This window comes from Cetorhinus maximus, chromosome 12 (genome assembly GCF_964194155.1).
Source record: "Cetorhinus maximus chromosome 12, sCetMax3.hap1.1, whole genome shotgun sequence".
Lineage (NCBI taxonomy): Eukaryota > Metazoa > Chordata > Chondrichthyes > Lamniformes > Cetorhinidae > Cetorhinus > Cetorhinus maximus.
Window position 1 is genome coordinate 98,426,159 of NC_135890.1, and position 24,117 is coordinate 98,450,275.

At 39.1% G+C, this 24,117-nt stretch overlaps 1 protein-coding gene across 3 annotated transcripts in view; it reads right to left on the reverse strand.

Moving 5' to 3' along the window:
* The window catches only part of atxn2 (ataxin 2), a 119,042-nt gene that overhangs the window by 49,616 nt on the left and 45,309 nt on the right, over positions 1–24,117 (reverse strand). Inside the window, exons 3-5 of one of the 3 annotated variants that reach the window (XM_078554222.1) lie at positions 18,903–18,974; positions 17,086–17,245; positions 2,924–2,938 (exon numbers count right to left, since the gene is read on the reverse strand). In XM_078554222.1, the coding sequence (XP_078410348.1) occupies positions 2,924–2,938; positions 17,086–17,245; positions 18,903–18,974 (247 nt within the window). Of the gene's footprint in view, positions 1–2,923; positions 2,939–17,078; positions 17,246–18,902; positions 18,975–24,117 lie in introns of all 3 variants that reach the window. The other 2 variants (XM_078554221.1, XM_078554223.1) reach the window with 2 other exon arrangements.

Below are 24,117 nucleotides of genomic sequence, written 5' to 3' on the forward strand. Positions count from 1 at the left end.
TGACCCGATAATGGCTGTGAGAGACCTGCTTCACAGACTCTATGATCAGCACAGACAGCAATGCAGAGCTGTGCCATTTGCTGCAAGTACATTAACAGCTAATATATAAGGCAGGCATAGACAGAAACAACAATTACAAATCTGCCTCTCCTTTCTTCCAGGCAAGCTGCAACATCTATGTATAGAGATGGTGTTCTAGCATCACTACATCACTTCATCTATTAAACACGGGTCAGGCGCTGAGTTACTTCTATGTTTCAAAATTGTTTTTTCTTTCATTCAATTTTACTTGTCATTTCTTTCCCCCCTCCCCCTTCAACATTTGCTTTCTAACAAAAATAAATCCCCCAATATTGCCACTTGTCTTTCAACATTCAATCTCTTGAGATCCCACATGTATTACAGCCCCCCCATTAGATATCTCCCTGATCAAGGCTAAAGCTGCACAAGGAGCATGCTAAGAATAATGGTGAGCAATAAGCAATCAGCATACCACATGGTGGTCAACTTTGCACTAATTCCTAAGCTGACAGGTCATTATCTGACATAAGACTGGAAGGACAAAGTGTGCACCAAAACCCAAGTCAGAAATGTTGAAAGGGTTATTGGGCTAAGTGAATTACCAATATTCTTTTGCCGAAAGGAAAATAAAATTACAAGTTCAAGCTAATGTGGGCTAATCCATAGGCAATTGGCAAGGAATCAACAGAAAGCTTTCTTTTTACCTAGCATTCTGAGGATAGGTCATAAAGCAACACTCCAATATCATGGCTAATTAGTTTGGGAAAGATGAGGAATTTTCCTCAGTGCTTATTTGAGTTTATCCTAGTGGTGTTGAGAAGAAACTATAATGAGCTGTTTTTTAAAAAGAAAATTACAACTATAAAACTGGTTTGTTTGATGCATTTGGAGCTATCACTTGTTTCATGTTGGCAAAACAATCTAATCCCTTGCAATCATCTTCTTGAGCACAAAGTAAATTTGGAAATGGGTCAAATGGAATCAAGCCTAGTGTTACATTAAATACAATGTAAATTCTGTAAGACCTCTTATTTGAATTGTATTCAACAGTGCTTTGCTTTTGCTAAATGAAACCAATTTCACAATCCAAAGGTTCAAAGTATCTCATGAATATTGTCAATGTTTTATTTAATTTAGTGTAGTACAAATTATTTGGTACTGTAAACTATTTCCCAAAGCAGCAAGTAGTGGTCTTCAGGAAGCTATTTATGCTTATAAACCCATTAGGCCAATCACATCAACCTCTCATTCATCAATGTAACATTATAATCAAAACAATGTATGTGTTTTCCACTGCCTTAACATTTCCACTGAAGCAGTAATTGCACGTTTTTGCATACATAGTAGGAATCACTCCAATCCCTCAAGTAATTCTACCAAGACAGGCAATTGAACTGTACAAAATGCAAGCAGGGCTAAAGTTGTATTTATACAGAAACAGTAAATTCAGGGTTCACCATGGCGATGGAAAGCAGCAAGGCAAGGCACTGTCGAAGGTGCTTGAGGTGACATTTAATCATATTCCTGGCTACTAACAACTGTGAAAATATCACTAGAATAGGATTTGTTTGGTTTACAGTATGTCATGGGTCTGAAAATGATGCTGTGACAATGCAATTCAAAATAAGGCCAGTTTATAGATTTTATCTGCTTAAGTGGCCTGGCATCCAGTACTTACTTTAAAATAAAAACAGCATACAAAATATATTATGTTACTTCCTTCAAAAAGCAAAGCCTTTGGAAATATTACAGGTACAACCAAGTACTTGCTAAACAAACTGAAAGTCTTTTGTTTAATTTCAACAACATTACTGGCCCTAACCACTGCTGAAAAAGTCCACTGCTGTACAAATACCAAATATTATCTTCTGAAGAGTCACATTTGACTCGAAATATTAACTCTGTTTCCCTCTCCACAGATGCTGCCAGGCCTGCGGAGTATTCCCAGCACTTTGTTTTTATTCCAAAAAACTCTTGAACCTTTTAGGGCAATTTGCTGAAACAGACTTTAGTATTTCCAATGTATATTTTCCCTTTGTTTTTGTGTCGTTTTTAATCATTATAATGCACTGGAACAACTGCTTTAAAAAAAAGAGATTTAAAGATTTTTCAAGAAGAAAAGTTGCAGTTTTATTTCTATGTTCTCCAGTTAAACTTAATGCTCATTATTTTACAAAATTTAGAAGTACGCCAACTTTTTATAAACGTCATACAATTCTACAGAAGTTATGTCATACCGTGACTTGCGAATGTTACTACCATCTTAATATGATATGAAGCTACTATGTCGATGCATGTTTTTTTTTGTAAATGAGCTCTTTTATTGAGGAAAAAAAACGACTTATAAATGAAGCCCTTTATCAGTTCACCAAATTAGGTTGCCCCAGATAAAACATTATTCACTCATCAGGAATTTATAGAAAATCAATAGCTTCTTTCTGAAATGTAAGCCATTTCATACTTACATCTTTATCTGCTATTGGAAATTACGATGTTTATACAAGTTACAGTACAACTATATAACATTGTGCAGTATATAATTTAAGGTAAACATTCTTGTCTCCAACCAAATATCATTTAGGATGAATGCCAATAGGTATTTATAGAATACTCTGAATTTTAATTAAATGTTCATTAAGGTGAAGTTAGTTCCACAGTACATTCCCCAGTAAATGAATCAATTCAGACTACAAACCCAAAATAATTTTTCTTGAAGCAATTATTGAATATTTTTAGCAGTTTGGGTGTCATTTGAATTTTAACATGCAAATTTTGAGAATGTACTGCCATTTTAATGCGGTTCATAAGCAGATGATGTTAAGCTTAGAATCAATTTAAAATAAATGGGGCAGTGTTAATATACACACATATGGCATAAAGACAAAGTAAACATCAGAATTACCTGTTTCAGATGGAACTACAGAGATCAGAAAGAGAAGGTGGAAAAAAGAAACAATATCAGTAAAACAAATATATATTAAGGATCAAGATGAACAATCTGTCAGGTATAACTAACTCTGACATTCACTTACTAAAAATACTGTGCAAGGGCTCATTAAAAAGCTAGGGGATGACCATGCATGAAACAGTTTTCTTCACTTTGTACTGAAGTTACAGAAGTGATCACAGCATATGGAAAACAGCACCTATTTCATGATAGCAAATTTCAGTGTGTGCAAGTGGCTGGGGCGGGCAGGGGTGGAAGAGCGGGATGCGGGAGGGGCCAGAAGAGAGGGACGGGGGAAAACGGGAGAGAAGGGCCAGAAGAGAGGGATGAGGGGGTGGTGGAGGTGAGGAAGTGAGGGATGGGGGGTGCAGAAGAGAGAAAGACAGACATACACACAGAGACAGACAAAAAAGGAAAGAAAAAGACCAAAACTGAGTTGGGGCTTGACCACCTGCTGCTTGTTCAGCTGCCCGAAGATCATTTATTGCATGGGTCAATTCACATCTCAGGACTGTTGGTCACTGGATCTTTTTCATACCTGCATTCATACACATGAAATCCTTTGTTGGGCTGCTAAATTCCAATTAATAAACTAATACTATTTTTTCATACTACTAAGTTAAACAAGCAGAAGGGAATTATCAATTTATGAGAACTAGCTTCAAAACTCAGTCAAACCAGTTTCATGTTGCACAAGTGGATTTCTACTAAGTTACGTGCTTCACCCAAATATTATTCCCGCTGTATTCATGGACATCTTTCTTTTGTAAATTTTTAGGAACTATGACTTTACTGTCGCATTGCAGTGTGCACAGTACACCACTATGAAAAATGCGAAATCAAGGTGCCAATTATGTTTCTGTTCTTCAAGCAAAGTTGAAAGAGGGAGAGAAAAGATAACTATTTGTTTCACTATTTATATTGTTTCACTCCTGTATTCTGCACGTATCATAGTTCCAAGCAAGTAATTTAAATGTGCCCAGATCACTTCTGAAATATATTTGAAAGTTCTGTTTGTGCAATGATGAACATATTTTACAACAGCTATGCCAGGTCATTGCTGCAGCAGTTATTTCCTCAATCATATAGTTAGAAGTGGGACCATTTGCTGATAATTGCAGCATTCAGCCAAATTCACATTTCCTCAGATAATGAAGCAGTCTATGCCCGCATGCAACAGGTTCAGGCGAGCATGCAGACTTAGGCTTCTAAGTGGCAAGGTGCATTCATGCTTTACAAAGTGCCAGAAAAAGACCACTTCCAATACAAGAAAATCTGACTGTTTCCCCTTGATAATAAATGGTATTACCATTATTAATCCTCCACCATCAACATGCTGGAGGCTCACCTTTGTCCAGAAACCAGGAGTGTGATGCAATATTCTTCATTTGCCAGGATAGAGCATCCCATTTATGAGATTAAACATTCAATCCCTGCACCACTGGTGTACCATGGCTGCAGTGTGCCTACGGACACAATACAGCAAGTCATCAAAGCTCCTTCAGCTGCAGCTCAAAACCTTCAACTAGAAGAGCCTGGGTAGCAGGTGCATGGTCTCAAATCTCCCCCTCCTATCTACATATACAACTATCTACTGTTGTATGTATATTGCCATCCTTTTGTTGTAGCTACTCTAAATCCTGGAACTTCCTACTTAACTGCACTGTAGGAGTACCTTCACCACATGGACTGTAGTGGCTGAAGGAGAGAGCTCACCACCACCTTCTCATTGGCAATCTTGCCAGTGGTGTGCATAGTCCAAGAATGACATTTTTAAAAAGCAGACTAGAATGCTGAAAAATATCAAATAGCCCAGCACAACTTTCAATGTCAATTTAAGTTTGGCTTTTTAAAATACATGGCTTGTAATTTAAGATCAGCCAAACCTCAACTTGAAACGCATTTTCCAATCTGTTTCAGAGTAGAGTGGTCTTTCTACCAATTAAATGTATATTAAGAACTCAGAACATCCAACTGCATTAATATTTCTTACAAAGGATATAACAATTTGGCAGCTGTAACATTCTATAATTTTGTGGGTGGCCATTTTTAAACTGCAGGCAGGTTTATTTATTTTCCATTTGTTGGGAAAACAGGAATGACAGCCAAAAAATTCAGGAATCTCAGCTACACAATCACTATCCTCTAGATTTTTCATCTGTTGACTATGAACGGACAGAGAAACTATCCCTGTGGACCAAAACCATCCCAAACCACTGTTCTGCCAAGTCTCCAATATTAAGTAATTTTAATAAGTAAATTGCCTAGTTCCTCTGCAGTTGAATGTAACAGTTACTTGATATTTTCCTTGTAATGAGTTTTATTGATTTAACCAGTGTCATCTTATTTAATCAGGCTAATTTAAACCTCAGTGGGAGTTTACCATAGCAGTTGTGAATCATGCATTAAATTTATGACTCGATTATAGGGTATGAAATTTGTTTGTGCAGATTTTTATTTAAACAGTTATGGACCTGTAAGAATTGAAATAAGAGTTATGACCACTGCCATAACAAACTTCGATCCTTTTTAAAGCCCAAATATTTAGAATTGCATCTCACCTCCTGATTCCCCAAAGCCTGCCCACTGTCTACAAGGCATAAGTCAGGAGTACGATGGAAAACTCTCCACCTACCTGGATGACTGCAGCTCCAACACATAAGAAGCTCAGCACCATCCAGGACAAAGCAGCCCACTTGATTGGCACCACATCCACCAACTTCAACATTCACTCCTTCCACCACCACTGAGTAGCAGCAGTGTGTACCACCTACAAGGTGCACTACACCAGCTCACCAAGGTTCCTTAAACAGCACCTTCCACACCCACGAACTCTACCACCAAGAAGAACAAGGCCAGAAGATGCAAGGGATCACCACCACCTGCAAGTTCCCCTCCATGCCACACAACATGTTGACTTGGAACTATAATCACCATTTTTTCCACTGTCACTGGGTCAAAATTCTGGAACTCCCTTCCTAGCACCACTGTGGATGTACCTACACCACATGGACAGCTGCAGTTCAAGAAGGCAGCTCATCACCATCTCCTTCAAGGGCAGTTAGGGGATGGGCAATAAATGCTGGCCTAGCCAGCAATGCCCACATCCCATGAAAGAATGAAAAAATATTTTTATTAGTTTACACTAAAAATGTGAAGACAACATGCAAAAATTACTGTAAAATTGCCAGTGTTGTGTCAAAATAAACTTCTCGAAAGGTATTTTAAAAATGTTATGATGCTCCCATGTTGCCAATTTACAGATACTTGAATGGATCGTGTCACGTCATAATTTGGACAGTAAATGTTCACGTGCTGTCAGCATCTTTCCACCTACGCAAGATTATGGGCAGGCAGCAAATCAAATTTGTTGGGAATGAGGCAGCTCCATATGATGCATTTTTGTTGTAGGCTGAAGAATTTAAAAAGGGAGGTAGAGAGAAAACAGTCAGCCTGACATCAGTAGTGGGGAAAATTCTAGAGTCCATTATAAAAGATTTAATAGCTGAGCACTTGGAAAACAGTGGCAGAATCGGACGGAGTTAGCATGGAATTATGAAAGGGAAATCATGCTTGACAAAGCTACTGGAATTTTTCGAGGATGTAACTAGTAGAGTTGATGAGGGGGAGCCAGTGGATATGGTTTATTTGGACTTACAGAAGGCTTTCGACAAAGTCCCACATAAGAGATTAGCGTGTAAAATTAAAGTGCATGGGATTGGGGGTAGTATACTGAGATGGATAGAAAACTGATTGGCAGACAGGAAACAGAGTAGGAATAACGGGTCTTTTTCCGAATGGCAGGTAGTTACTAGTGGGGTACCGCAGGGATCAGTGCTGGGACCCCAGCTATTCACAATATATATTAATGATTTAGATGAGGGAACTAAATGTAATATCTCCAAATTTGCAGATGACACAAAGCTGGGTGGGAGGGTGAGCTGTGAGGAGGATGCAGAGATGCTTCAGTGTGATTTGGACAAGTTGAGTGAGTGGGCAAATGCATGGCGGATGCAGTATAATGTGGATAAATGTGAGGTTATCCACTTTGGTAGCAAAAACGGGAAGGCAGATTATCTGAATGGCTATAAATTGAGAGGAGGGAATGTATAATGTAACCTGGGTGTCCTCGTACACCAGTCACTGAAGGTGAGCATGCAGGTGCAGTAGGCAGTAAAGGCAGCAAATGGTATGTTGGCATTCATAGCAAGAGGATTCGAGCACAGGTGCGGGGATGCCTTGCTGTAATTATACAGGGCCTTGGTGAGACCACACCTGGAATATTGTGCGCAGTTTTGGTCTCCTTATCTGAGGAAGGATATTCTTGCTATAGAGGGAGTGCAGTGAAGGTTTACCAGACTGATTCCTGTGATGGCGGGACTGACATGTGAGGAGAGATTGAGTCGGTTAGAATTATATTCGCTGGAATTCAGAATGAGGGGGGGGCGGGGATCTCATAGAAATCTATAAAATTCTAACAGGACTAGACAGGGTAGATGCAGGAAGGATGTTCCGATGGTGGGGGAGTCCAGAACCAGGGGTCACAGTCTGAGGATACGGGGTGGACCATTTAGGACTGAGATGAGAAGAAATTTCTTCACACAGAGTGGTGAGCTTGTGGAATTTGCTACCACAGAAAGTAGTTGAGGCCAAAACATTGTATGTTTTCAAGGAGTTAGATATAGCTCTAGGGGCGAAAGGGATCAAAGGATATGGGGAGAAAGCAGGAGCAGGCTATTTAGTTGGATGATCAGCCATGACCATAATGAATGATGGAGCAGGCACGAAGGGCCAAATGATCTACTCCTGCTCCTATTTTCTATGTCTCTTACACAAATCTGTGAGAAGCAGATTCTGCCACAAGTGTTGCATGTGGTCCATCAGGCATCATTGTGGGTTGTTGTTTTCAGTGTTGGCGTCTGTTGTCAAGCTGCTGTAGCCACTGATTGTCATGGTGGCGCTCACTGGCCCACAGGTGATGCCGCCATTTTCCTCTGTCATCAGCTGTCTCCCAGGTGCAAGAATCGATGTTTGGGATCTTCATGTCACACTTGCAAGCATCCTTGAAGCAAAGCTTTAGGCATCCCTCCTGGTTGTCTGACCCCTGTGATCTTGCCAGACAGAAAACCCTTAGGTATGCCTAAAACCCTTAAGTCTTCCATCCTGTAAACATGCCTCAACCTGTTTGCTGAGTGCCAACATGCTTGCCTTTGAGAGGAATGCCATATTCATGATTTTGCCCTTCCACAAGATGCCCAGAATGTGCCGCAAACAGCAAAGATGCAAGTGGTTGAGCTTCCTTTCTTGATTGCTGTAAGTCACCCATATTTCAGCCTTACAACAAGGTTCTGGGAACACAGGCCTCATAGGAAGGACCAAGATGCTGGTTTAAGGGTCAGCTTGATGTTATTCCATGGATGTTTCGTGAGTTGGCCAAAGGGAGTAGCTGTTTTCCCTATGCGTACGAAGTTCTGCATCAAGAGACAGATTGTCCATCACCATGGACCCAAATTAGTAGAATTTGCTAACCACTTCCAGCTGGGTGTTGTTTAGTGTAATCAAGGGGGAGATCTGGCACCCTGCCCCATGACCACTGTTTTCTTTACGTTATAGAGAGAGCAAGTTACAGGCATGGGAAAGACAAATCACGAGTCTTTATAGCTGAGTTTCCACATGAGCAACTACTGCACCATCATTAACGTAGGAGTTCTCCGATTAAGTCTGTTGTATTTTTGGCTTTGCTTTCAGTATGGATAGATTGTAGAACTTGCCATCTACTTAATATGCAGGTAAACTGCCTTCCCTGCAGATATGAAATTAAAGGTCAGGGGCATGGAGATGAAGATACCAAACAAAGTAGAGCGTGGGTTGAGGACCAGAGTCCAGGAACCTAGGGCTAAAGGTGTGATTTGGGGTGCGCGCATGAGGAGCTCAGACATAGTGGGCCCTCTTTGCTCTGGGGGAGACTGGGCTCAGTGGTTGGTTGATGGTTGACAGGGCCTGGTTAAATGATGTGTACAACTATATCAAAAGTAGGCAACCAATGTTACTATGATTTCACTGTTCAATAAAAGTTCCACTTGTCTTCTACTGACCAGGCCCACATCACTGCTGAATCTTCTGCCATCCTCAATGCTTTCAATTAGTGCAAAATATGCTTGCAATATAGATAATTTCCAAGACCTTTTCAACATCTCAAATCCTGAATGGCATTTCCTCACCATAGGCTCCTTGACTACCAATTCACATCTTTTGTAAATTAGCTGCAATAATTTACACTGCAAAACAACCCCATCTTTTCTAGCCAGTCCTGGGTGTCACTGTTGCTTTCAGGCCACCCTTCTTTCAGATTAAAAATTCCCCAAGTCGAAGAAAGGTGGTCCCTTATACTCTTCAAAGTACCCCTCTATACATTTGAATTTCTTAAAGTTCTTGCTGAATCTCCATTAGGAGATTAGTAGTCCCATGTTATGCACCTCTACGATTCTGCTCTTGAGTCAGCTGGCATCATCTTGGATTTTTTCAAAATCTTGGATCTAGCATCTTGCACTTTCAAACAATCATTAGGACTTCAACCAAAGCTATGTCCATGGCCACCTAGTTTTTTCTTGTAGGTTATTGTTGGTAGTTCATCCTGTTTTACTTCCATTAACTGAGGCGCCCCCTGGTATTCTGACCACACTCCTTCATATCACTGATCTCTACTTATCATCCAACCTCAACCACTAGAGTCTACTTTGCAATCAACTTATTTCACTTTGTGTGCCTGCATTGCAATTCCTAATCACATCATTCCCCACACACTTGAAGGGACAATCACTGTCCTGACTTTTAATCCTTTGGAGATTTTTCATAAACTTAATTATGACCTCTTACCTTACGAGGATGGCTGTTGCATCCATTAAAACACATTTTTGGTCTCTCTCACTCTCTATCAAAAGCAACTTCCAAAACTCATCCACTGCTAAATATGCTTCCAAGGAGCGATATAACTCATTTTTGCTGAACAACCACACTTTTCAAAGGTTTTGACTCTTTTTAAAACTCCAGCACAAGAGTGGAATACTGTCCCCATATTTAAGATGACTCCCATATTTCTTTCACTCTTGCAAAAAGATTAGCAGCTCATCTTTCACCTCTATTCACCTCCCATTATCTTCCTTTCTTATCTTGATTTTATTTATTCAATTGTCCTTATGTGAGGTTTATTGCTGTTCCTTCCAGACACCAAATATGCAATCCTACATCCTCACTGTATTTAAATACTCATGGCAGTTTCCTAATGACTCAAAAATGTGAAATTTCTTAGGTCATTCAGCCTTGCCCCTACAGTATTTAGGTTCTGAAAAAAATAGAATTGTGGAATTACTTAATTACTAGTCCAAAATTTAATAACTTCTCTATGCTTTTCAAATTTTGCTTTGATAATTACAAATACTTAACACATTACTTTAAGTAAAGCATTCAAAACATTGGTTCCTGCTTGTATGTTGCATCAACTTAAATAAGGGGATTTTCTATTAAATACCATCTTAAGGGTACATGTCAAGTAACTGCTAACTTTTTCATTATTTTGTTTCTAAGTAAATAATTTGTGAAGTCCTCACTGTGACTTTTTGGGTTGTGGGGGCTGGTGCAAAACAGTGAGGGAATGAGCTGGTATACTATTGAAGCTGCATTAAAGAACCATATTACTGACATTGACCTGCAGCAGTGAGGTCGTAAATTTTGCCATTCGTACATTTATCTCACCATTGCAAATATTTTCGTGAACTTTTAACCTTGAATAGATCACAGTGAGCATAGTAGTGAATCAAAAGCAATACAGCCAATGTTTGCTAGCACCAGCATTTAGCACTTGCAAGTGTAGGAGAGACAGATGTGTTCACTGATATTTTGGGAGCTTAAGAGCAGCACTTCACATCCTTCATCCTGTGATTTAACATATCCGACCAAATTGGCAGTTGATATTTCAGGATGTGCTTTTATGAGCGTGGAGGAGTTTGGAATGGCCTGAGGGGAACTTTCATTTTCCAATTAATTTTGTTTTATTTCAGCAAGAAAATAATTCTAAAAACAATTACATGAGTGCAGACCTTTTACAGCAAGTTGACAGCATCCATTTCATTTGGCTCACACATGGAACCTATTTAAAACTATACAATTAAAAAATGATCTTTTTAACCTCAAACTGGATGAAAATGAATGTTGCAAAATAGCGCTTTTAATGTGTTGTTGACAGTTGTTCTCAGGAGAGGCTCATTAGTCGGGTCAATCGGAATTCAACACATCATTTATCATGTGTGTTTTTGTTTGCCTGTTTCTTTTTATGGTCAGGGCTTGAAATAAAGCTTTGAACAGAAGTGAATGTGGGCTGCAGACGGGGCACTTTAACCACAAAAGATTATATATTTAAAATGTAATTCCTTATCTAACTGTTGACTTGCTCTCATGTCATTAGGAAAAACAAATATTAATGTCCATAGTTGCTCTTCTCGGAGCACTGCAATGTTTTCTACCTGCAAAGCTGCCACCCCAAATACTGTGGCTAAATATGACCATTAAGTATGGGAGAGGTGGTGCCATAGCGGTATTGTCATGAACTAGCATTCCAGGCACCCAGGTTCGAATCCCACCATAGCAAATGTGAAATTAGAAGTCTGATGATCACCGTGAAACCACTGCCAATTGTCATAAAAAATCCATCTGGTCCACTAATGTGGAAATCTGCCATCCTTACCTACATGTGATTCCAGACCCACAGCAATGTGGTTGACTCTTAAATGCCCTCTGAACAAGGGCAATTAGGGATGGGCAATAAATGCTGGCCTGGCCCAGCCAGCGGCACCCACATCCCATGAACGAATAAAAAAAGTACTGTCGTTTATGTAGACTTCAGAAGCTTGCTTAAGGAACTGATATTGGAATAAGTCACCAAGCGCCACCGCCACCGGTGACATTAATTTCAAGTGTAGGCAGCAGCAGTGACAGAAATAGTATTAATTCAGGAAATTTATGACCACCATTCATTTTAATGGCTGGTGGAATGAAACTGTAATTAATTTCTTACTGCTTTCAATTTACAGTGGGGGCAATGGAGATGGGCAAATGTCCCAAGAAATCATGGCGCAAGTTACTTACTGTAAAATTTCCTCTTTTGTGCTGTACAACAGGTCTCACAATGCAGATGTGCCATTTCTATGGCAAAAGTCTCCAGAAAATGCTGGGCTGTTAACTCAGCCCTTTGAACACAATTGTTTGCACAAGTACAGCTTTACACTTATATTTAATCCCAAAGCTCCCATCTACAGGGTTAAATAACTAAACAACTGGCTTTCAAGACAACGGTATAGCAAAATGAAGTGTTTAAACAGCTTTAAACCCATTTATGAAAAACTTAAACTTCAGTATCATTGACAAAAGCAGACTTAATTACTGATCAACACACATTTTTAAAAGGTTCCCCACATCTAAGGCACACACAAAACTTTCCTTTTTATAGAACTTAAAAAATTCCCATCATTCTTTCTCCATGGGTTCTACCAGTGCAGACACAGTGCCGAATGGTCTCCTTCTGTGCCACTGAAATTCTGTGATTCTGGGTTCTTTCCCTCCACCCATTTTTAAACTTGAATTTTTATCATTTTTATTAATGAAGTAAATTGGTTTATTTTGTTGGAATTGAAATTCATTTTTAAACATGCTGAAAAAGAATCAACTTGTATATGGCATGATAGCAGCATTGATTTTTATTCAATAAAAATGGGCATTCTTTGCAAAGAACCAAAGAAATCTCTTAAAGATGTTTCAACAGGGTCAGTAACATCTCATTAATAGATATCTGTTTATGTTTAGAAAGTTGCTAGCATGCAGATGAATTGAAAGCTGCATTAGTTCATATTCATTTTAAGAACATTTTGCACTTCAGAAAAAATGTGCTGGTTTTACAGGATACCATTCCAACATATTTTTCATCAAAATGAAATAATTGAAGAAAATCCCCAAGATGTATATTAAACCTTAGTTCTAAACATGCTTAACCACAATATGGAAGACTTTAGACTTTTAAGCTTCTTTTACTTCTGGCTCTATATCACTTTTCAGTTATCCTTTCCAAGGGGCTAATGGGAGTCGACTAGAGTGCAAGGTTTATTATTTCAATCTGTAACTCAGAAGGAACTGAACAATGAAGTTTATTAATTTCTTGCTTCAAGATAATGTCTTATTTTGTTGATTGCCTTTCACTCCTGGTCACTTAATTTTCCTTCCCTATATTCAACTTGATTCCAGAATCCTCTGTATTCTGATTGTTTGAAAAAAATATTGTAAGTCAAGGTCTAGTAATTTTTAAATGGGTACATACTTCAAAGCTGATGTATCTTGTAATTTGAAACTGGTTCAGGCATATTCAGTTTGACATTGGGACTTGACTTCCCCATGTAAACTATGAATATTAGCAAGACTGGGTTAGAAGAATAGTTGACAAAACTATTAAAATCACCATGAAAAATACCTTCAAAAACTTAATTTTATTAATGAAATAGTGTACCATTGTGCGTCAGTGGTATAGGGAGTGAATGTTTAAGGTGGTGTGATTGAGGTTCCGATCAAGCGGGTTGCTTTGTTCTGGATTATATCCAGCTTCTTCAGTGTTGTTGGAGCCACACTTATCCAGGCAAGCGGAGAGTATTCCATCACACTCCTGCCTTGTTGCTGGAGCAGAGGCTTTGGCAAGAGAGGAGGGAGTGACTTGCCACAGAATTCCCAGCCTCTGACCTGCTCTTGCAGACAGTTTTTAAATGGCTGGTCCAGTTAAGTTTCTGGTTAAAGGTAACCTCCAGGGTGCTGATGGTTAGATCTGGAATGCACTGCCTGAGAGTTTGGTGGACACAGATTCAAACAAGAGAATTGGATAATTAATATGACAGAAAAGGTTGGCAGGGCTACAGGGAAAAGGCAGGGAGTGGGGCCTGGGTGAGTTGCTCTTGCAGACAGCTGGGACAAACACGACAGAGCAAATGGCCTCCTTCTGTGCTGTAACCATTCAATGATTCTATATGAAATTAGCAAAATTGGAATGAAAGATAAAGAATTGGGTAGGCTTGCAAATTACAAGCTATACATCTGTTCCTGAAGGGAGCTCTTTCCCCTGTACACCTGTGGTGTTGCTTTCCTTCCTAGAATAACTATAAATTGGAGAATCACCCTGGGCAGCCCAAATCCATCATCTAATAGCTACCCACGGACAGCAGCAAAGTGAGAAAATGGTACATAACCAAGATGACAAGGAAACATACAAATAAAACATCTTGAAAAAAAGCAGGGACAAAGTTCAACTCCTGCCAACTGTAGCACTTCAGACAGCAAAGTATCGCTGCTCAGGGAAGTGGAGCTTTCTCAAGTATATAATATTTTTGCATCAGCACATTCATTTACAATCACAAAACATTGGGAAAACGAGAACAAAATAAAATACATCTTACCACAGAAAGGACTTTATCTGCATGAATATTGCAAGCATTTTCAGTGAGGGAACAAAGTACCGAGACTGAATAGCCTTGTAAAGGGCCATGAGCTTTAGACCTGCTTTAAAACTGTTTAGCTACATAGTAATATAAAAGGATGGATAATAAAAATCAAAGACTGCGATGCTGTTTTGGGACTTGAAACGGATTGATCAGGCTTCAAATAACTACCTCATTCAGTAATCTATAACATGCTACAAGAAAATTGGAATAATCATGTACAGTATCATGGCAGGGGAGAAAAGTCAAGAAGAAAAGTGAGGGGTCATCACGTGACATGTACACACCACTTAGCAGCCAGTTCAGAATAGCATGAATAGAGGTCTAAGTGAAGCTGTATGCCAGCTCCAGTTGGTGAATGGCCAGTTGGGAGTCCAGAATGGGAAATAACCCCGAGGGAGTCTTATACCCATATTAATTATTGCAAACAATGTGGTCTGCAGTATTTCTTTATCTGAGGATTATAGCAGCTTTTCAAAATCAGCCACAGTAAAGCTAAAATTCTCCATCCCAGAAAGCACTAAAGCTAGTTTTTAAAGAAAAAATGTTAAAAGGAAGAGAAATTCTGTCTTAGGTATTGGTAGAGGGATAAATATTAGTCTGGGCACCAGAAGAATTTGCTTCCTCTTTCGAGATGTTTTACACACATCTCAGAGGACACCTCCAACAGTTTAGCATTCTTTCGATAGTGCATTGAAGTGTCAACCTAAGTTACATGAAGTGGGGCATAAACCCATGAACTTCTGACTCAGATGGGAGAGTCAACAACTTAAAAACAACTTTTATTTATAGAGCGTCTTTAACGCAATAAAATGTCCCAAGGTGCTTCAATATAAAACAAAATATGGCATTCAGCCACATATATTAGGGCAAATAAATCTTGGTCAAAACAGTAAGTTTAAAGGAGTATTTTAAAGTAAGAAATGCGAAGTAGAGAGGTGGGGGAGCTGTAGGGACAGAATTCCAGAGCTAAGGGCTAAGCTAGACAACTAAAGGCACAGCCACCAATGGGTGGGGCGATTAAAATCAGGGATGCTTAAAAGGCAAGAATTAGATGAATGCAGATACCTTGGGGGGTTTCTAAGCTGGTGGAGATTATGGAGGAGCAAGTCCATGAAATGATTTAAAAATAAAGCTAAATATTTAAAAATCAAGACATTGCTTGACTAAAGTCAGTATAGGTCAATGCGCACAGGGATGATAGGTGAATAGATCTGATGTGAGTTAAGGCCTCGGCAGCAGAGTTTTGAATGACCGCATGATTACTAGGAATTGATAGTGAGACTAGCCAGGACTGTGCTGGAATAAATAAGTTTAAGAGTAACAAGGGCACAAATGAGGGTTTCAGCAGCAAATGAGCTGAGGCAGGGATGAAGCTGGTCAAAGTTAAGGAGGTAAAAATAGGCTGCTGCGAATATGTGGTTGGAAGTTCATCTCAGGATCAAATATGACATCGCTGTTGTGAACAGTGTGCTTTAGTCTCAGAGTTACCAGGGAGAGGGATGGACATCGGGGGAGACAGTGGCGTAGTGGTAATGTCACTGGACTAGTAATCCAGAGGCCCAGACTAATGCTCTGGGGACACGGGTTCAAAAACGACGGCTTTAGTCAACTGGAAGAAATTTCTGCTGATCCAGTACTGGATGTCGGATAAGCAGTCTGATAAGTTAACAACAGCGGTGGAGTCGAGAGAGGTGGTGGTGAGATGTATTCTAAGGATACCCAGCACTATATGAAAACTAATGCTGTGCTTACCACCTAGTCAAGACTGACAATTACTGGATAGGATAATAATGCACATTTGGAAGCAAAAACAATGAGGGCAAACATCTCACACTGACATAAACCTGAATTATTCTAGGAGCACTTGAACTATACCAAGATATGAATATTCATTCATACAATAACATTCAGTCCACCCAGCATGATCCTTCCACAGTCTCATGACTACCTCAATCATCAACAGCCATCCCACCAAAAGTCAAATTTATCAGGGTTAACATTTCTGTAGACAAATGACAGAGTTCCACAGACAGGAGAAGCGGTGCGTGAAGCTGTAGTGGGATTTCATAGAAACTTATACAGAATATCAAGGCACAGTTGCAGTAGTTTGACATTTTGGTTGTAGCATGTTTACAGAAGAAAAGAATTCAAAGCCTGAAACTCAAGTCATTAAATTCCATAAGAACAGCACCATTGCAGATCAGCTGCACTTGAGGGGCAATTCTCCTTTTACTTAATATTTGATTTGTTAAAAAAAATGTAAATGCTCATGATCACATTTCATTGCCCACCCCTAGCTGCCTCAAAAAAGTAACAGTGACCCTCTTTGTTTTGTCATGTTATGTGCTCCGTGCTGATTGCATAATTTAAAATTGTACTATCTGCATTCAAGAACAGAAAAGGTTTGTATTTTGAGATAAGTGCCAATATAAAATTTTTTCCCACAGCTCAAGTGGAAGTCAGTGCTTAAATCACCACAATGCACACTACAATTGCAATCCTTCCCAGCAATTTAACATTCTGTTAAACACATCTAAATGATAAATATTAAACTCTAACTTATTTAGAAATAATTTCAAGAGTCAATACCTCTTCTTGCATAACTTAAGTCAACATCTTTAAAATGCAGCATTACGACATCTGCAGATTTAAAAATGATACTTTCAACAATATCTTCACGTTTTGGCCCCAGCTCTCGTGAACTGGATTCAGTATTCTTTCTGTGAGCAGCATCAAGCACCAAGTCACACTGGGGAAAAAAATTCCAAAGAATTAGAAATCTCGATAAGCAAAACACTTGACAAACAACAGTGCAGTATTATTCCTTACCAAAATATTACATTTATGGTGAAATTAGCAATACTTCAGAAAACAAAACAGTTATGCAGAATCATGTGAATGATACAAATAGGAGTTTAGCCAAATACAAATATCCAAATGCATTTTTAAAAATTAAATATAGCTATAATCTAAATGCATTCGTCCAGAGTGATCCCAATATCCACCCAACAACGCATCCAATTGCTTCTTAAATGATTCCAGAGTATTTGCCTCCACCACTCTACAACTGGAAGTTTATTCCCTGTTGATCATTCTTTGTGTGGAGAAATTCCTGATACCTGGTACCTTAAGGCACCTTCCCCAGCCTGAACCTGTGTTTTTTTTTAAATATATTCATTCACAGGATGTGGACATTACCATTGTATTGCTAACACTGCATAGCGATACATAAAGTGGTGGAATTGACATTGACTACCATTGTTACCTCCTGTCATAATATCTGCACCACCTTTTTAAGCTTTCTCCCTTCTGTTCCAAGGAGCCAATCCTTCCTAGTCATTACTTCCACCAACAGAATCTCCACAGAGGCATCATTGAAATTTGGGGATCTTGCCATTGTGGCTGTACCAAAAGTTGCTCCTCCTTCCTAATGGTTTGACTGCAGTTTAATGTTCTTCCTGAATTTCCACAAATTGCCTGCCCTTTGACACAACAGAAGCAACTTAGACATTGCAACTGCACAGCACTTCTTTTCCTTTTAATAGTCGTGAGCTACTCAGGCATAGGGATGCCCGTTCAGATTATGATGTTGTCCCAACCCCAGGAAAATTGGACAAGGTTACAGCAGCAGGCAAAGGTCCTGCCCTGCAATACCTCTGGTGAGAAAACCATATCACAGGGAAATCCAGTCTCCTACACAATTTATTCGAACTTTGAAAAGCCCGCTGTAAAGAATGAATATTAATAATGAATTAAACAATTTTGCTGATTTTCCATGAATTTCTACATTTAAATCTCCCTCTTCAGATCATTTTACTTTTCTTACTGAAAACTCATGCTATTTGCACAATAACCATCAATTTCACTGATCATAGGATGTGAAATGCTACACTTCTTAAAATAACCTAGAAATGACATTTTGTCGAAGGTAGATTCAAATCATCAGATACTGAGATTTTAACCAACTATCACCAATTGAGAATGCAATTTTCTACTTGGAGAATTTCAAATTATAAAGAACATCTACTCAAAACAGCTAAAAGTTAAAAAAAAGTGTACACTTGTTAGCAAGATGTAACAATACTAATAGTTCTAATTAACAGTTTGAAGTACAAAGAACAAATTAAGCAAGAATTTAGTTTGTTGTTACAGAATCTGGGCACGTAACAGTCAGAGTTATTAGAAATATACAAGTGTACTGTAGATAAACAGTACTGTTTTAATAGTTAATAACCACTCACATTAAATCTATGATTAAATTAGACTACTGTTAGAGGTATTATTCGTTATTTTAGACTGCTGGTGTCACCATAACATCCAATCATACATTGGTGTACATTAAACCAATTTGTCATATACTATGTTTAACAAACAAAGATATATGAACTCATGGATCTCTTGCTTACCTTGGGGCTGTAGGTTTTAAAAACTCCTTCATATATTCCACCATTTTTCACTTTTAGTTCACATTTTGCACCCTGTAAGGTTAAACATTATATTATTTAACCAAAGACATAAGTCGGATTAAGTTGTACCTCTGTAGTCAAAATTCTGCAAATTGTTGTTGAAATGGTTCTGAAATGGTTCAACATCCAATTTCAGCATAATAATCTTGAAGCAAGCATTTTTTAACATATCTGATTAAAATATCCCCTCTTCGTAATCTGCTACAGCTGAAAGTTCAGGAACAGAACAGCAGTAATTGCAAAACAACTGAGGAGCCTAGATGATGATGTATAAAACACAGGAAGATGGTCAGATCAGGTTGCGAGGAAGAAATTTATCCTAGCCAAAGAATTAGCGGGCAAATATTAAATTATATTTTGATTTGTTAAAGATTAACACTGTTTGTGCTGTTTTGCCTCACAAATGTTCAATGGACTGGTTTGATTGGTGTAAAAGTACGGTGGCTGGATGCAATTTTTAATTGTTTTGAAAGTAAATTCAAACCCAAATTGCACTATTTCTTTGCGCTAACCATTGCTTGAGTAAATTTTAGGCTTTATAAGCAGGAAGTTATTAAGTTGCCAGTGCACAGCTCAATCAGTAGATGGAATTTGGCCTAAACTGGAGTGTTGATTAAGAAACACAAATAATAAAGTGGTTTCAAGTCCTCTGTGACCATTTGTTATGGCAAGACAATGGAGACCAGCCTTGTTTAGAACTCGCATGTTACATCTGTGATTGACCTGGGCACATGTCACCCAGTAAATTCAATCAAGTTAGATATTCATCTCCAGAGTAACAATCCCCATTATTCCCATTATCACACATTAGACCAGTAAAGGAAGAACAAATCAGGCAGATGAATACAAGGTCTGACAAAAACGTATTAAAAAAAGGGAAGGGGGTTCTGATTTCTGGGGTATTGGCATTAAGTTCCAGGACAGTTTGAAGCTCTACAGATGGGATGAGCTTCACTTAAAGAAAACTGAATTCAAAGTTCCTAATGAGAAGGTAAACAGAGCAGTGGGGAAGGTTCAAACCTGTAACAATATCTGGGCAGAACAAATTATTCAAGCATATAGGGAGAGATTAAGAAAAGTGAACAGGAAAAGTAGTGAGAAGTGAACTCAGATAGGAAGAAATGGAGAGATATTTCTCATCCCTAAGGCAGAAAGGAAAGGGATTAACAAGAAAGAAGGTGAAAGAAAAAAAGAAGAGTGTTAAAGAAGATCAATGAGAGGATTGGAATACTTATTCTTAATGCTTTGCGCATTTGCAGATAAAGTTGCTATTAATTACAATGATCTTGCAGCCTTAATAAAAATCTTTGCTTCAAGCAGGCCTAGACTGGAATCTAGATATTCACAGCTATATATATTTTTAAAAGGATACACGGGGCGGGGGCAGAAGGCAGGTAGTGTGGCCTATTAAAAGGAACAACAGTCACAGAAAGAAAACCTGTATTAACTGCAGTACAGCATACCTCCTGGGTAGAATCAATAAAGAAGGAACCTGTTGTCATTTTGGGAGTACATTATAAAAGTTGGTCTTTGAACCTATGCCCACCATAAATTCCCAGATGGTGGTGGATTGATAAAATGACTTGTTTCCCAAATGTTCCCTAGTCTTCAGGGTAAAAATTTGGCCCAAGATTAGCGTGAATCACCTTAGTGCCATCATCATGAATACTGAATAATCCCAAAACCATCAGTTTGATGCACACATCTCCTAGGGTTCAAATTTCAGTGCCGATTTCTTTCAAGGGAACCAGGAGGAAACACTTCAGTGCAGTACTGAGAGATTGACACACAGTTGGAGGTGCTGGCTTTCAGATGAAATGTTAATCCAAGACTCTGTCTGCATAGTTAGATGTATTTGATCCTATGGCCGGAATTTATCACCGAGGCGGTGGCCTGCACCTCTGCTGAAAAGTCAGGGATGAGCCCACCTTCATTTGGCTGGGTTGCCCACAGCAATTTTATGGTCATTGGGCTGTTAACTGGCTCAGAGTGGGACTTCCACCCTCATTTAGGAGGAGCTCTCACCTGTGAGAGCTGCTGCGCTATCAGATGGCCAGGGTTTTAACAGGGCAAGGCTGACAGGCCCCTGGAAGGGGTTGGGGTGCAAAATCTGGGAAGGGTGCCTCTGTTGGGCACAGTGATATCAACAAGATTACCAGCAGCAGATGAAGGCCCTTTAGTGACCATTAATTAGCCACTTAAGGGCCTCAATTAGCCCAAGACCAAATGGGCGCCCAACACCTCCCTGGCCACGGGTAAAATCCCAGTGGCAGTAGGTAAGCAATGGGCATAGTGCCGTCATGGCACCAGATTTCATACCCCCCATCCATCTGCCAATACGCCTCTAGTGGGCCCATAAAATCCCAGTCAGAGTCACCATTCAACGAGCAGGCAAGTGCACCCAGCGCCCCAGCCAATACTTACCTCTGAAATCAACACCTAAAACAGATGACTTAATCATTTATTTCATTGGACTTTGTGGAGCCCCGCTGTCAGCAAATCAACTGCTGTGTTTTCTGCTTAACTTCAAAAGTACTTTATTGACTACAAGTGCTTTGGGACATGAGGTCATGATCTAAGTTCTTCCTCACTATAAAATCTTTCTAAAACGTTAACTATCATCCTTGATTTCCTTCCTACCTACAAGCTGCCTTGTTGAGGACAAAATTTGGCAAATAAAATTGCTGCCCTGTTTATCCTAAAGTTGTCCAAAAATTAAGGAACTAAAAATGTTAAGAACTTGCTTCTCCCCCTAAATGATGCATGATAAATGTACACAAAATAATACAGGAAAAAACTGATAAAATAAAAATAAACCAACAACAAATTAGAAAGGCCAGAGATTATGAAAGAAAATTGGCAAATCAACATAAAAGGAAACAAAGACTTTTGTAAACAGGCGGAAAAAAGTCAGAGTTGAGTTTTCAAGGAAAAGGCTAGCGCTTGCAAAGGAATGGCTAAAATGCTAATTATTTTACATAATTCTTTGAGGAGGTACAGGGAAGTGCAATAGAAATGCCCCATTGACTTTCAGAAAGCATTTGGCAAGATAGCATTTACGACAGAAGGTTTCTGAAGATGATGGGTAGGGAATTAGACAGAGGGTAACAAATTAGATTATAATCTGGTTAGAAGATTAGAAGAAACAGAATAAGGGCACTGAAAGTAAGTAGTGGTGTTCCACAGGGCTCTGCTCATGAACTACTTCAGTTTGCTATGCACATCGATGATTTGGAGATATTTAGAGGCAGTGATGTTCACGTTAGGACATAATGGGAGGCACAATAAATAATTCCTTGGACCAAAGACAATGACAAGAGGATATTAGTAAGATGGTGGAGATGGATTCAATGTCAGTAAATGTGAACAGTACATTTTGGTAGATAAGGTCAAAAGTAATAATTGTTCATTGAATGAGGGAAACTTAGCTGATGTGGAAGAGCAGAGGATTTAAAAGATCTGGTTTACAAAGTCTTAAAAGCAGCAAAATGTCACTAAAATAAATACTGGGCTTTACAATAAGTATAGAAGATGGTGTACCTATACAACACTATGTTAAGGCCACAGTTAAGTACCATCTGGAGTTTAGGCCTCCACACTAACGAATCACGCACGAGATTATACCACAGGTTCACAAGGATGCTGCCTGGTATAAGGAAATACAAATATGAAGAGAAAAACTAGAACTATTTTTGTTTGAACAAAGGGGATTACGGGCTGACATTATTAAAAGATTAGGTAAATTGGATCGCAACACATTTTCTAGTAATTGAGAAGTCTAAAGCCAGGGGAAACATATACCATATTAAGGGATTAAGAACAAAGAGCAGAACGTTGTTTTGCCACTAAAATGGCATGAGGGTGAATGCAGTACTAGAGTTAGCTGATTGAAGTAGGGTCCATGTCAACATGCAAGAATAGCTTCTGAAGGGGAGATTACTGAAGAAACGGGACATGGACACAGGCCAAGCTCATGGGATTCCGAATATTGCTCACGTGAGGAATAAACACAACACAAAGCTTAGGTTAAACGGCCTCTAAGTTGCAATTTCAATATGCTTTTAATCAATCTGCAAAAAGGAAAGTGAGAGGAGTATGGCAGGAGTACCTTCTTTTTTGTTCATGAGGTGTGGACATCACTGACTAGACCAGCATTTTTTTTCCCATCCCTAATTGCCCTTGAACTGAGTGACTTGTTAGGGTCTGGAGTCATATGTAGGCCAGACCAGGTAAGGACAGCAGATTTCCTTCCCTAAAAGGACATTAGTGAACCAGATGGGTTTTTCCAACAATCGACAATGGTTTTTCTATGGTCATTAGACTTTAATTCCAGATTTTTATTGAATTCAAATTCCACCATCTGCATTACCCTAGGTCTCTGGATTACCAGTCCAGTTACAAGACCACTGCGCCACCACCTCCCCATAGGGCAGTTGAAGAGGTTATGGATGACCCACTGTTGCAGATAAGTATTCAAACGACACTATTTAGAAAAATGACAGCTAAGTTGTCAGGATCTGAATTTTTTTTATTTGTTCTTGGGCAAGGCCAGCATTTTTTAGCTAATCACTAATTTTTGCCGTTAAACCACTACAGTCCATGCGGTCTAGGTACACTCCTTGTTTTTTCTATAATTATTTGAAACAATTGAGCAGCTTGCTATGCCACTTCAGGGGCAGTTAAGCGTCAATCACATTGCAGTGAATCTGGCGTCATGTGTAGGCCAGACTGGGTAAGGAGGCAGATTTCTTCCCCTGTAGGTAATACCAGGTGGATAGTCTCGCTCATCACTCTTAATGATAGTAGTATTTTATTCCAGGTTTATTAGTTGAATTTAAATTCCCCCAGTTGATGTGTTGGGATTTGAACTTGTCTCTCTAGAGCATTAGTCCAGGCCTCTGTATTATTAGTCCAGTAACATTAACACTATGTTACTGCTCCTGTTCCCCTTGATAAATATGCACCCGGAACGGAGAAACAGGTTGAGAAAAGGATAGATAAGCTAACATATTTTTGCAAAAATATTTAGAAACAGCTCTGGAGAGTGACAAACGGTACATTCTTTTTCAAGAAAGGGGGATAGGATCAACCGAGAAGTTAACGGTCAGTTAATATTACTTTAGTTGTGGATAAACTCCTAGGGTCCATAAAATGA